Below are 13,386 nucleotides of genomic sequence, written 5' to 3'. Positions count from 1 at the left end.
ATATAAGTTATACTTCAGTAATAAAAGTATAACATAATTTTATGTATATTATAGGAAATTTAGAATATTCTATAATGAAGTAAATAATAACTATCTATAATCCCCTTACCAGGGTTACCATTTCCTTCCTATATTTCTCTGCTCATATCAGATTATATCAGTAATTGATACTGTACAAAGTTGTTTGCATTCTGCATTTTTCACTTAATTTATCATAAGCATATTCTCCTATTAACATTCTTCAAAATAATGATTTTAAGGTTATCTAGTATCCCAAAATATGGCTGTATGGTAATTTATGTTGTATTTGGTTGGATTTCCTTGCACATAATTTAAAAAATAAAATTACTAGGTCAGAGAATAAGTACATCTTTATTAAGATATAATTTGTGTATAATAAATTGCACATTTTCAAAGTGTACAATTTGATGTTTTGACACATCTGTGTTTTGACACATCTTTGTACACCTGTGAAACCATCAACACAAGGTAATGAACTTATTCATCACTCCCAAAACTTTCCTTGTAATTTCTCTCTCTACCTCCTTGCAGCTCCCCATGAAACCACTGATCTGTCACCATCAATTAGTTTGCATTTTCTAGAATTTTATGTAAATGGAATCATACAGTTTATACTTTTACATTCTGACTTCTTTCACTCTGCATAATTATTTCGAGATATACCCATGTTGTTTCACATATTGATATTCTTTTTATTTCTGAGTAGTACTTCATGGCATGAGTATTCCATAGTTTATCTGTTCAGCTGGGGGTGGACATCCAGGTTGTTTCCTGGTTTTAGCTATTATACATAAGGCTACTATGTACATTTGTGTACAGATATTAGTGTGGACAAATGCTTCACTTTTTCATAGGTAAACTCCTGGAAGTGGAATGGCTAGATCGTATGGTACGTTGTTTAGATTTTTTAAAGAAACTTCTAATATAGTTTTTCAAATTGACTTCCAAAAAGGGATGTATGCTTTCACCAGAATTGTGTAAGAACACTCATTTCACTAAAGTGGGTCATGGGCATTAAGGAGGGCACTTGTTGAGATGAGCACTGGGTGTTGTATGTAAGCCAATTTGACAATAAATTATATTTTTAAAAAAAGAACATCCATTTCACTATACTCTTGTCAGTTCTGGGAATCCTTTTTTTTTAAATAATCGTTTTAATATGACTTTAAAATTTTTCTGGTTTAATATATTCTTCATTGATCACTAGAAGAACTGAATATTTTTTATAGGTTTATTGCTATTTCATCTTTTTTGAGTTCTTTTTGTTCAACTTTTGTGTTGGAATGCTGAACATTTTTTTTCTAATTTTTTTGTTATTAATTTGCAAGCATTCTTTCTGTATTAAAGAAACTTGAAAAAAATCTTACCACCCAAGACAAATCTCTTAAATCTCATCAATAGGACTAGTATATGTGATATTTCAATAAGGTACATATATTCTTTGGAAAGCACTATATTTTTTAATAATAAAATTGCAGCTTTTAAAATTAATTAATTAATTAATTAATTAATTAATTTAAGAGCATGAGTAGGGGAGGTGCAGAGAGAGAGAGAGAGAGGGAGAGAGGGAGAGAGGGAGAGAGACAATCCCAAACAGGCTCTGCACTACCAGCACAGAGCTCGATGCCGGGCTCAACCCCGTGAACCATGAGATCATGACCTGAGCTGAAATCAAGAGTCAGATGCTGAGTCACCCAGGTGCCCCTGAAATTGTAGTTTTAGAATATCACTGCATGTTGTGTCAGGAAGCAGGAACTCAAAATGCTGAGCATCAGAGTCTGTACACTTTTGAGAACAAAACATGAAAGAAGAATGGCTGTGCATGTTTTCTTTTTTTATTTTAGAGCATGAGCAAGGGAGGGAGGGGAGAGAGAGAGAGAGAGAGAGAGAGAGAGAGAGAGAGAGAAAGAATATCTCAAGCAGGTTCCACGTTCAGCATGGAGCCTGATGCAGGGCTTGATCCCATGACCCTGGCATCATGATCTGAGCTGAAATCAAGAGTCAGACACTCAACTGACTGAGCCACCCAGGTGCCCTTGTGTATATTTTTTAAACTTCCTCTTTGTCCTGTCCATCTTCTAGGTTTACAAGTGCCCAGATAACAATAGCATCACATGTATCATGTACTCTTGGTAGTTAAAATAAAAACTCACCTCTCCGATGTCTATAATATTCTGTTTTCCAATAACAAAACATGCTACCTTATGTGAGTTTACATTTTTACTTTTGAAATCCATATTGAAAAAGTACAAATGATTAACTATCAGTGATTGATATACTGAAAATACATGAGCTACCACATTTCTCTCAACATTTAAAAGTATCTTGTTAACAGTCAGTTGTGTCTACTTTACTGAAACCATAAGTATATCTTTCCAGACTCCTCCCAGCCTCTGCCCTATACTCTTCCACTCTCTTAGCCATTCCTACCTGAGAGCTCAAGCCAGTTAGCTGTGTAACTCTAGGCAAGCCAAATGATTTCTTGAAACCTCAGTTTCCTCATTTGTAATATAGGAATAATACCAGTCTCTGTCTCAGAAGGTCCTTGTGAGGATTCCCTTACAATGTACGTAGAATACTTTGTACACTATCTGGCATGTGGTAAGCCTTCAGTAAATTAGAGCAAGAAGGCTTCTTCCAGATTTTTTCTTTCTCAAAAATAAACAAACAAACCTGAAAAATTCTAGCATTAGGTCTAAAAGAAGATAAGGATGAATTGTAATCTCAAGCACTGTTGCAGTGGTGCTAGCTGCTTTGATAATGGGGTTAGGGCATTACCTGTGTCTTCTAGAAGATGTGAGGGGAATTCTTTGATTTATGTGTTGACAGGACTTGAGATGAAGTAATTGTCATCCTCTCCCCATAGTTGATGTTTAGATCAGACTCATTTGTACTATGATCTTTCTTTCTTCCTTTATCCCTCCCAGATGAGTTCCAGAAACTGGGAATCCAGTGCTTTTACCATAACCCTTATCTGGTGAACTGGGCCAACTTGGTATTCCTCTGCTGCCTGCCATCTCAGCTGCCTACTATCTGTCTGGAAATTCAAGCCTGCCTGGAAAAAGGTTGCATTGTGTACAGCTTCGCAGCTGCTGTCCCAATAGCCAGGTATCCTGTTAGGGAGAGCACGGAACTGGCAGAACCATATCCCCTCATATCTGGCTTCTACCCCCCACCTCCACCCCAGCCCCCTACCTCATGGAGTTGGTCATTCCCGGTAATAAGGTAGAAGCAGCTTCTCCTGCAACACCCAGCCAGCCTTTCTGATTGTGTCTTCCCACTTTTCCACAAACAGCACTTGTGGGTGGAACATTTTCTTTGATGTGCAAATGTTTAGAACTCCAATGGCTCATTGCTTCCCACTACTTGAGGCCGACTAGCGTTCCCCTTGTGCATTAATGGGAAGGGTAACCACCAGTGACCAACATGAAAAGTGATTCACAGCATGTGTCAAATAGTATTTTTGTGCCCCTATTGTCTAGCCTGGTGTCTGGCATGAGACAACATTCACTAAGTGTTAGTGGTTGAAAGAGTCCAACTAATAAGCAGTGCCCTCAGTGCTGCCTCCACCCATGTTTGCCTCTGAGCGGTGTTGTGCAGGGGAGGATGTTGTTGGGGTTGGATATGATCCAACACAATGGATCCTGTGGTGGTTTATGATAGTCTTGGCCCAGCACTCCATGTCTTGGGGTATTTCCTTTCAGGTTGAAACTCCTGCTGAACCACACCAATATCTTGCGGCCTCAGTATCAGTGTGTTGAAGATTTTGTCAACATCTGGGGGGCCAATAAGGAGATCACAGCTGCCCTCCAAGATCCTGCGACCCTTCAGGCTACCTGCCCCTACAGTTCTGCTGGTAAAGGCTTGCTGTGTGTTTGGCACTCTTTTGAAAGTTACTTTCCTCTCGGCCTGGTACTATTTTATAATCCCAGTGCGTGTGTGTGTGTGTGTGTGTGTGTCTGTCTTGGGTTATGTGTGTAGGGGGAGTACAAGCTGGATACATTCTCAGCTGTTTAGTTTTGAATGGGAACAGCTTTGATAACAAAAAGCAGCCTCCATTAAGGCAAGCAGACAAGTCTGAGTATTTGGACCTGTTAAGGCTGAGCCAGAAACAGCCAGAGGGGAGAGCCTATTTAAACAGGAGGATGTGCTGTCTGGCATTAAATGGCATTTCCCTGCTCTAATCTTGCATTTTTCCTTAGTTTCTTCTTCTTATTGGGAGGATCATTCTAGAGATTTCTAGAGATGCTTTTGCCATTAGCAATGTCTACATTAGTCATACCTGTCCTCCTGTGGTGGGGTTGACACATGATTTGTTATAAAGGGCACAATCAGGGCTCTTGGCCCAGAAAGAGGAGTGTTTGCTTATCTTGAGGTTCATATGACCCACCTGTCTTGGAAAAAAGGTGGCTGTTCTTTGTCCTGTGTTCCTGGCAAACCTTTTTGGTGGTGCTGACTGGTATTTCCCTTCCCATTAATGTGTAGGGGGAATAATCCTCAATATCAAGTGGTTGGAGGGAGTGTTCTACGCCATCCTAAACATCTGCACCGCAAAGGACATGCCCCACTTACAAGTGCTGCAACATCTGAATGAACTGTTCCTCTCTGTGCACTTTGAAGACTGTGGGAAGGATGGAGCATCTTGCCCCAAATTTCAATTAGGTGATTTTGTCAACCAAGTCTATACCAAGAACCTATCTCAGAAAAGGTAAGGCATCAGACAGCTGGCTATTCTAATTTCTCCCACACATCTTAGCAGATGCTTTTTCTTTTCGCGTGATCTTTAAAATTTTATAAAAATAATACATTCTTGTAAAAAATCCAACTAGTGGAAAAGCGAAAGCTCTCCTTTGCTCCTCAAATACCGTTTCATAGACTTTACCTCCAGTGGGTTTTATATTTTTGTCTTTTAATCTATGTATTTACAAACATATTTATATTATCATGGTATTATGTGTATGCATATCTATATCTGTACATTTTTGAAACATGGGGACTATATATGCTGATTTTTCATTTACTATGTTGTGGATGCCATTCCATGTCAGTACAATCATATCTACTCTATTTATAAGCAATGCATAGGATCCATTGGGTATATTATTTCATTGAATTTATTCATCTTATTTATTCTTGATGGTAATGTAGTTTCTCCCTGCCCCAAAATCTGAATAAGGGTCTGCATATGAACATTTTTTTTTTTTAAAGTTTTCTTTTCTCCTTTTTTTTTTTTTTTTTATGTTTTATTTATTTTTGAGACAGAGAGAGACAGAGCATGAACAGGGGAGGGTCAGCGAGAGGGAGACACAGAATCTGAAACAGGCTCCAGGCTCTGAGTTGTCAGCACAGAGCCCGACTCGGGGCTTGAACTCACGGCCCATGAGATCATGACCTGAGCCGAAGTCGGCCGCTTAACCGACTGAGCCACCCAGGCGCCCCTGCATATGAACATTTTTATACATAGCTTGCACACTTGTACCAATATTTCTGTTGGATGAATATCTAGAATATTCTAGAAGAATATTTCTGGGTTAGGGTATATACATTTTATGTTTGGTAGGTATTCCCAAATTGCTTATCAAAAACGTGGTGCTTAGAGCACCTGGGTGGCTCAGTCGGTTAAGTGTCTGACTCTTGATTTTGACTCAGGTCATGATCTTCAGGTTGTTGGGATTGAGCCCCATGTTGGGCTCTGCACTGACAGCGTGGAGGCTACTTAGGATTCTCTCTCTGCCCCTCCCCTACTCGCATGCCTGCACACACACACTTTCTCTCTCTCTAAATAAATAAACTTAAAAAAAAATTCTTTAAAAAACGTGGTGCTTATTTACATTTCCACCAGTGTGTATGAGCATGCCATTTCTCCATAGCTTGATAGCTATAAGAATCAATCTTTTTAATCTTTGATAATCTAATAGGGAAAAACTGTTGCCCTTATTACCAGTGACTTCCATGCCACTAAATTCATTTGGCAATTTTTTAAAGTATTTTTTTAAACGTTTATTTGAGAGAGAGAGAGAGAGAGAGAGAGCAAGCAGGGGAGGGGCAGAGAGGGAGAGGGAGGCACAGAATCCGAAGCGGGGTCCGGGCTCTGAGCTGTCAGCACAGAGCCTGATGTGGGGCTCCAACCCACGAACTGTGAGATCATGACCTGAGCTGAAGTTGGAAGCTTAACCGACTGAGCCACCCAGGTGCCCCAACAATTTATTTATTATTATTTTTTTAACATTTATTTATTTTTGAGAGACAGAGAGAGGCAGAGCATGAGTAGGGGAGGGGGAGAGAGAGAGAGAGAGATACAGAATCTGAAGCAGGCTCCAGGCTCTGAGCCGTTTGTTAGCACAGAGCCCGACATAGGGCTCAAACTCACGAACTGCAAGACCATGACCTGAGCTGAAGTCGGACGCTCAACCGACTGAGCCACCCAGGTGCCCCTCATTTGGCAATTTTTAATCCTCCTCTTCCTTGACTATTGAACCTGGAACTCTTGAATCCTTCTTGAAGCAATCTCTTTTCTTGGCTTTCATGATACCCTTAGGTTCTTCTCATTTTCTTCCTGTCTCTCTAGCCCCTCCTTTGCCAGCTCCTCTTTTGCCTCATCTTTATGTCTGGGAGTTTTCAGGGCTCTGTCCTAGGCCTTGTTTATTGCCATTCTACACTTTGTTCATGGGTGATCATTTCCAGTTCAGGGACTTAGGTTGCCATCTTTGCACTGACAGCAAATGACTCTCTAGCCTAGAGTCAACTCTATACCCAAGTTAAGTTTGTAGTCACCATCTCCCCTCAAACTCAACATGTCCAGAAGCATACCTGCTCTCATACCTGCTCTGCTGGTGTTTCTTACCTAATTACATGCTCTTTTGCCAAGTTGTTTAAACAGAAGCCTGGAAGTAATCCTTGATTGCCTCCCATCTCTCGCATTCTAATTAATCACCAAAGGCCAGTGAAGCACTTCCAGTTTGGGGATTTCCCTTCACCCTTAGCCTGGGATTCCTTTTTCTCTCTTACATTGGATCTCTTTTTCCTGGATCCTCTTCCTCTGGTATGTTTTACTCTTTCATAATGGTGGATCATATCTTCTTTCGGTAGCTTCTTTTGAAAACAATGTAATTATAGAGACTGTGTCTGAAAATGTTTTTATTCTAACCTAATATTTTATGAGAACATAGCCAGGTGTAGAATTCTAAGTTAGAAGTAATTTTGCCTCAGAGTTTTAAAGGCATTGCTTCATTGTCTCACAGAGTTGCTGGGTTTTTTTGTTTTTTTTTTTAATTTTTAAGTGTTTTTACTCATTTTTTGAGAGAGAGGGGGAGACAGAGCGCGAGTAGGAGAGGGGCAGAGAGAGAGAGAGATAGAATCTGAAGCAGGCTCCAGGCTCTGAGCTGTCAGCACAGAACCTGACAAGGGGCTCAAACCCACGAACCGTGAGATCATGACCTGAGCTGAAGTTGGACGCTTAACCAACTGAGCCACCCAGGTGCCCCAGACAGAGTTGCTGTTGAGAAGTACAATGCCATTCTAATTCTTGAATTCAAACTTTTTTTGAAATCTGTTCCTTTTCTCCCTTGGAAGTTTTTAGTATCTTTTGACCTCAGTATCCTGAAATTTTATGATGGGTGATGAATTTGGGTCTATTTTATTTTATTTTATTTTATTTTATTTTATTTTTGATGTAGGTCTATTTTAACTCACTGTGTTGGGCACATAGTGAGCCTTTCTCCTTTCCCCCTTAATTAAAAAAAATTTTGTGAAATATAACACTTATGCAGAAAAGTGCATATTCCATAAATTCCTAAATAATGCAGTTTAATGAACTGTTGTAAAGGAAATATGTATGTAACTGGCACCCATAAAAGAAGCAGAACATTCAGCAGTCCTTTTTAACCTGAATGTCAAATTCTCTACTTTTCTCCAGTTATGTCTGATAATTTCCTCCCCTTTCCTGTTTTGTCTCTTCTCTTTAGTCCAATGTTGAACCTCCTGGACTGAAACTCTGATTTTCTTTATCTTTCCTATTTTTTAATTATTATTTATTATTATTATTATTATTATTATTTTTAGGAAGATGGGGAGGGACAAAGAGGGAGAATCTCAAGCAGGTTCCATGCTTAGTATGGAGCCTAACATGCGGCTCGATCCCACGACCACAAGATCATGACCTGAGCTGAAATCAAGTGTCAGATGCTTAACTGACTGAGCCACCCAGGTGCCCCTATCTTTTCTATTTTTAATATCTTTGTCTATTTCTATTTTATGAGAGATTTCAACTATACTGTTTTTGCTATCATATTTTAAGCATATTTTAATTTTTGGTATATTTTGAATATTTTCAAAATTTTTAAGTCTCCAAATATTCCTTTTTATGTAGCATCCTGTTGTCATTTCATTATGCAATACCATCTCTTATCCCTTTGAGAATGTAAATGAATTTTTTTCTTCTGTGAGGAATCTGTACTGATCACTGGTTTTGGTTTCTATCATGGATTTGAGAAGCTTTATTCAAGTATGTATATGGAGAACTTTGCTCATATTTAAGGTCCTGGTTACTAAAAAGTTGATTGGAAACTCTGTTTGTTACTGTAGTTATTACTACAGAGTGATTTGGTCAGCTATTTCCTTGGGAAACACTAAATATTGGTTTAAGTCTTTGGGACCCAACTGCGGGAAAGAAAGCTATGTATGTGTATAAGAAGAGGGGTCATTTTATTGCTTATATTTTTTTACTTTATATCCTTTCTATTCAGCAAATCCTTGCCCGCAACAGTGCCTATTGTCTCCTTGTCCAGAGACTCCATATTTTTTTTTTAAAGTCTTATTTATTTAAGTAATCTTCACACCCAATGTGGGACTCAAACTCATGACCTCTGAGATCAAGAGTTGCCCGCTCCACTGACTGAGCCAGCCAGGTGCCCCCCAAGACCCTCTATTTAACTCTTCTAGAGAATAAATCTTCTGTTGGGGAGGAGGAGGGACAGTCTCCTGACTGTGCAGCATTGGGTAGTGTGCTGTGAGGGTCTCTCTCTTTTTTAAGATTTTCAGTCCATCATCCTATTTTTAGTCCCATCTCATCTCCACTTCTGATGTACTGGGTCCCACTACATCTTGAGTCTTTTGTGGGTTCTATGATGTAAATGGACTGTGTCTTGGTTCTCCCTGTTGCTGACTTCAGATTCAGCTCAGTGTTATTATTTGTCCATATTTTTTCCAGCTTCCAAGTTGTTGCTCTTGTGTTCTCTCTCGTTCTCATTATATATTCTTTGCCTATTCATTTCTCTTTTGTTTGCTTTTATATATTGTTTCAGAGAAGGTTTTCAGTAGGAATACATTATGTGTATTGGAAATAACTTCCATATTTTTCTTTCTTTTTGGTACCTTTTGCTGCTCAGAGATTCTCATTTTTGTAGTCAAAAGTGTCAAATCACTGCTTTATGGCTTTGGGGTTTTAAATCATACTTATAAAGACCATCTTCATCCTAAGATATTCTATATTGTCTTCTAGTATTTTATTTTTAAAATATTTAAATCTTTAAGCAGTTTTGGATTTTTAGGATCTTCTATTCATTTTGGAAAGCCAATTGTCCTACATTATTTATAGAGTGGCCATTCCTTTTCCTACCAATTTGAAATATGATTTTTATTATTTAATAAAATGAAGGATATTTATGGGTATATTTCTGGACTGTATTCTGAACTGTGGGCCTATTTTCTATTCCTATGCTATGATTTTTTTTGTCATCAACTTTATTTTTATTTATTTTTAATTTACATCCAAGTTCGCATATAGTACAATAATGATTTCAGGAATAGAATCCAGTGATTCATTCCCTACTTATAATAGCCAGTGTTCATTCCAACAAGTGTCCTCCTTAATGCCCCTTGCCCATTTAGTCTTTCCCTCCACCCACAACCCCTCTGGCAACCCTCGGTTTGTTTTCTGAATTTAAGTCTTTTATGTTTTGTCTCCCTTCCTGTTTTTATATTATTTTTGCTTCCCTTCCCGTATGTTCATCTATTTTGTATCTTAAATTCCACATATGAGTGAAGTCATATATTTGTCTTTCTCTAATTTCACTTAGCATAATACCCTCTAGTTTCATCCATGTTGTTGCAAATGGCAAGATTTCATTGTTTTTGATTGCCAAGTAATATTCCAGTGTGTGTGTGTGTGTGTGTGTGTGTGTGTGTGTGTGTGTGTGTGTGTACTTCTTTATGCATTCATCAGTTGATGGACATTTGGGCTCTTTCCATACTTTGGCTATTGTCGATAGTGCTGCTATAAACATTGGGGTCCATGTGCCTCTTCAGAACAGCACACCTATATTCTTTGGATAAATACCTAGTAGTGCAATTGCTGGGTCATAGGGTAGTTCTATTTTTAATTTTTTGAGGAACCTCCATACTGTTTTCCAGAGTGGCCCAGTTTGCATTCCCACCAGCAGTGCAATAGGGTTCCTCTTTCTCCGCATCCTCATCAACATCTGTTGTTGCCTGAGTTGTTAATGTTAGCCATTCTGACAGGTGTGAGGTAGTATCTCATTGTGGTTTTAATTTGTATTTCCCTGATGATGAGTGATTTTGAACATTTTTTCATGTGTCTGTTAGCCATCTGGATATCTTCTTTGGAAAAGTGTCTATTCATATCTTTTGCCCATTTCTTAACTGGATTATTTATTTTTTGGGTGTTGAGTTTGATAAGTTCTTTATAGATTTTGGATAGTAACCCTTCATCTGATAGGTCATTTGCAAATATCTTCTCCCTTTCTGTCAGTTGCCTTGTAGTTTTGCTGATTGTTTCCTTTGCCATGCCAAAGCTCCCATGCTATGATTAATTGCTGTAATGTGTTTCTATATTTTTGTATCTGATAGGGCAAGTCCTCTTCATTATTATTTTCCAAAAAAAATTTTAATGTTTATTTATTTAGAGAGAGATAGAGAATGCACAGGGGAGGGGCAGAGAGAGAGGGAAACACAGACTTTGAAGCAGGCTTCAAGCTCTAAGCTGTCAGCACAGAGCCTGACACAGGGCTCAAACTCACGAACTGCGAGATCATGACCTGAGCCGAAGTTGGACGCTCAACTGTCTAAGCCACCCAGGTACCCCTATTATTTTCCAAAATCCTTATGCATTTATTTTTCATGTGAATTTTTTAAAAATGACTTTAAAAATTAGAAAAGTAACAAATGTTTATAGTAAATAGGATATCAACTAAAATGTACCAAACAGAAAGTGAAAGTACCTCCCTTAAATCCCATTTTCAAGAGGTAACTACTCTTAATATTTGCTGTGACAAATGAACTTGAAAATAGGCTATGTTTTTAATGTTAAATTACTGAGTAGGATGTTTGCTCTTGGCTTCTGGCACTATTTATAAAGTTGAAAGATTCCTTCTTAAATGAAGGAGTGGTAGAATATCATTTTGTAAACTCTAATGAAATAATGAATCTAGGCAACTATAGGTGAAAAGTTGATGGGGGGGCTTTATAATGAATAGATCACACTGAATCCATTAATCAGTCTTAACACTGCAGACAGACAATGTATTTCTGGATAAAACAGATACAGATGAAATACTCTTATAAAAAACCCCAGAATTTGATCAAGTATAGATTTAAATTCAAGAGACAGGAAAATGTTAAATGACCATGAGATATTATCAGCAAAATCTAGAATATGGGAAATTTTAGAGGACAAACAACCTAATTTCTTCAACAAAAAAACTGCAAGGAAAAAAAAGAGGAAGGGGAACTTATAAAAAAAAAAGACTTGAAAGTCCCTATACATGTGTTGATCTATATACCTTAATAAGTTGAAGAGGATATCTTTTTTCTTTTAGTGCTTTTTATTAATTTTTGATAGAGAGAGACAGAGTGTCAGCTGGGGAGGGGCAGAGAAAGAGGGAGACACAGAATCTGAAGCAGGCTTCAGGCTCCAAGCTGTCAGCACAGTCCCCGATCATGAATCTGTGAGATCATGACCTGAGCTGAAGTTGGACGCTTAACAACTGAGCCACCCAGGCACCCCATTTGTTGAAGAAGATATCTTTAAAAAAATTTTTTTTTTAGTATTTATTTTTGAGAGAGACAGACAGAGTGCAGGTGGGGGAGGGGCAGAGAGAGAGAGAGAGAGAGAGAGAGAGAGACAGAGAGAGAGAAGGAGGCACAGAATCTGAAGCAGGCTCCAGGCTCTGAGCTGTCAGCACAGAGCCTGAGGCAGGGCTCAAACTCACCTACCATGAGATCATGACCTGAGCCAAAGTAAGCCGCTTAACCGACTGAACCACCCAGGCACCCCTGTTGAAGAGAACAGCTTAAAAGAAATGAGATCTTTTGTATTCCTAATGTCCATGATCCTCTTACATATTCTATTTCTAAATTCAAGGGAAATATACTGAAAAGAACATCAATGTCATTATTATAATCATTCTTTAATTAATTATGAATTCCTGCACACTTAGAAAAATGTACATAAGTACAAAAATCATAAGTACAATTAAATCTACATAGTGAATAGTTCTAGCTGAATGTTTAACTATGAATTTTAATTAGTTTGATATAAAAATAAAGTATCTTATTTCCTGTTCTGTTTAACAGCCAAATCAGATGTACTGAACAGACATTAAAAAGTAACAGTATTTTTTTTCACTCCAGGCCTTTCCCCTGGTTTGATCTGACTGCTGTGCAACTCAAGGAAACTCCCTTTAGTCAGCAGCTCTCAACCAGTACTGCTCTCCAGGACCACCTTACCCTTCTATACTGTGATTCATTTGGCATCTCCCTAACCAAAAAACAGCAGCCAGTGGTCTCCACAGGCTCTCCCTCCCAATAAGAGAAGAGACCTCAGGAATCAGGATTTTTTTCCCTTCCACAATGGTTGTACCCTGATTATCACAATTCACATTAGGAATCATGTGATTACATTGTGTTTGCCACATGTTGGGCATTAAGGAATTAGAAAATTATACTGATGTTCTTTAAAATATAGAATAAAACAAGAAATCTTTTACATCAGTATATTTGGGTATGTCTGGCTTTTGGAAGCAACCAAAAGAAACTATATAACCTGACACACTTAAGTAAGCCACTTCCCTAGGAAAGCCGTGTTAATATAAATTATTTCACTCCTAAAAGCTAAATTATTAGCTGTTTAGATAGTATATATTGCAGCTTGTTCTCCTGTAGCAGTGAGTAGCTGACAAACAATACAGCTTGCTTTTCCTACCATTTTGGATAAAGAAGTAAAATGTGTGGTAAACAATCTTAATTGAATTATGACTCATTTCATGCTTATTTCAGCCATATATGACTGTTCTGGAATTATCTTATTTAAAGCTGTTCCCATTTAAACCATTTTATTTTTTATTTGTA

At 38.1% G+C, this 13,386-nt stretch overlaps 1 protein-coding gene across 2 annotated transcripts in view; it reads left to right on the top strand.

Moving 5' to 3' along the window:
* The window catches only part of NOXRED1 (NADP dependent oxidoreductase domain containing 1), a 20,635-nt gene extending 7,249 nt beyond the window's left edge, over window positions 1-13,386 (top strand). The window contains exons 4-7 of one of the 2 annotated variants that reach the window (XM_060620403.2): window positions 2,949-3,129; window positions 3,726-3,877; window positions 4,507-4,729; window positions 12,670-13,386. In XM_060620403.2, coding sequence (XP_060476386.2) covers window positions 2,949-3,129; window positions 3,726-3,877; window positions 4,507-4,729; window positions 12,670-12,847 — 734 coding nt within the window. In that variant the 3' untranslated portion in view covers window positions 12,848-13,386. Of the gene's footprint in view, window positions 1-2,948; window positions 3,130-3,725; window positions 3,878-4,506; window positions 4,730-8,082; window positions 11,032-12,669 lie in introns of those variants that run through there. The other variant, XM_060620406.3, reaches the window with a different exon arrangement.

Source organism: Panthera onca, chromosome B3 (assembly GCF_046562875.1).
Source record: "Panthera onca isolate mPanOnc1 chromosome B3, mPanOnc1 haplotype 2, whole genome shotgun sequence".
Lineage (NCBI taxonomy): Eukaryota > Metazoa > Chordata > Mammalia > Carnivora > Felidae > Panthera > Panthera onca.
This window is presented reverse-complemented; position numbering and strand designations above follow the sequence as displayed.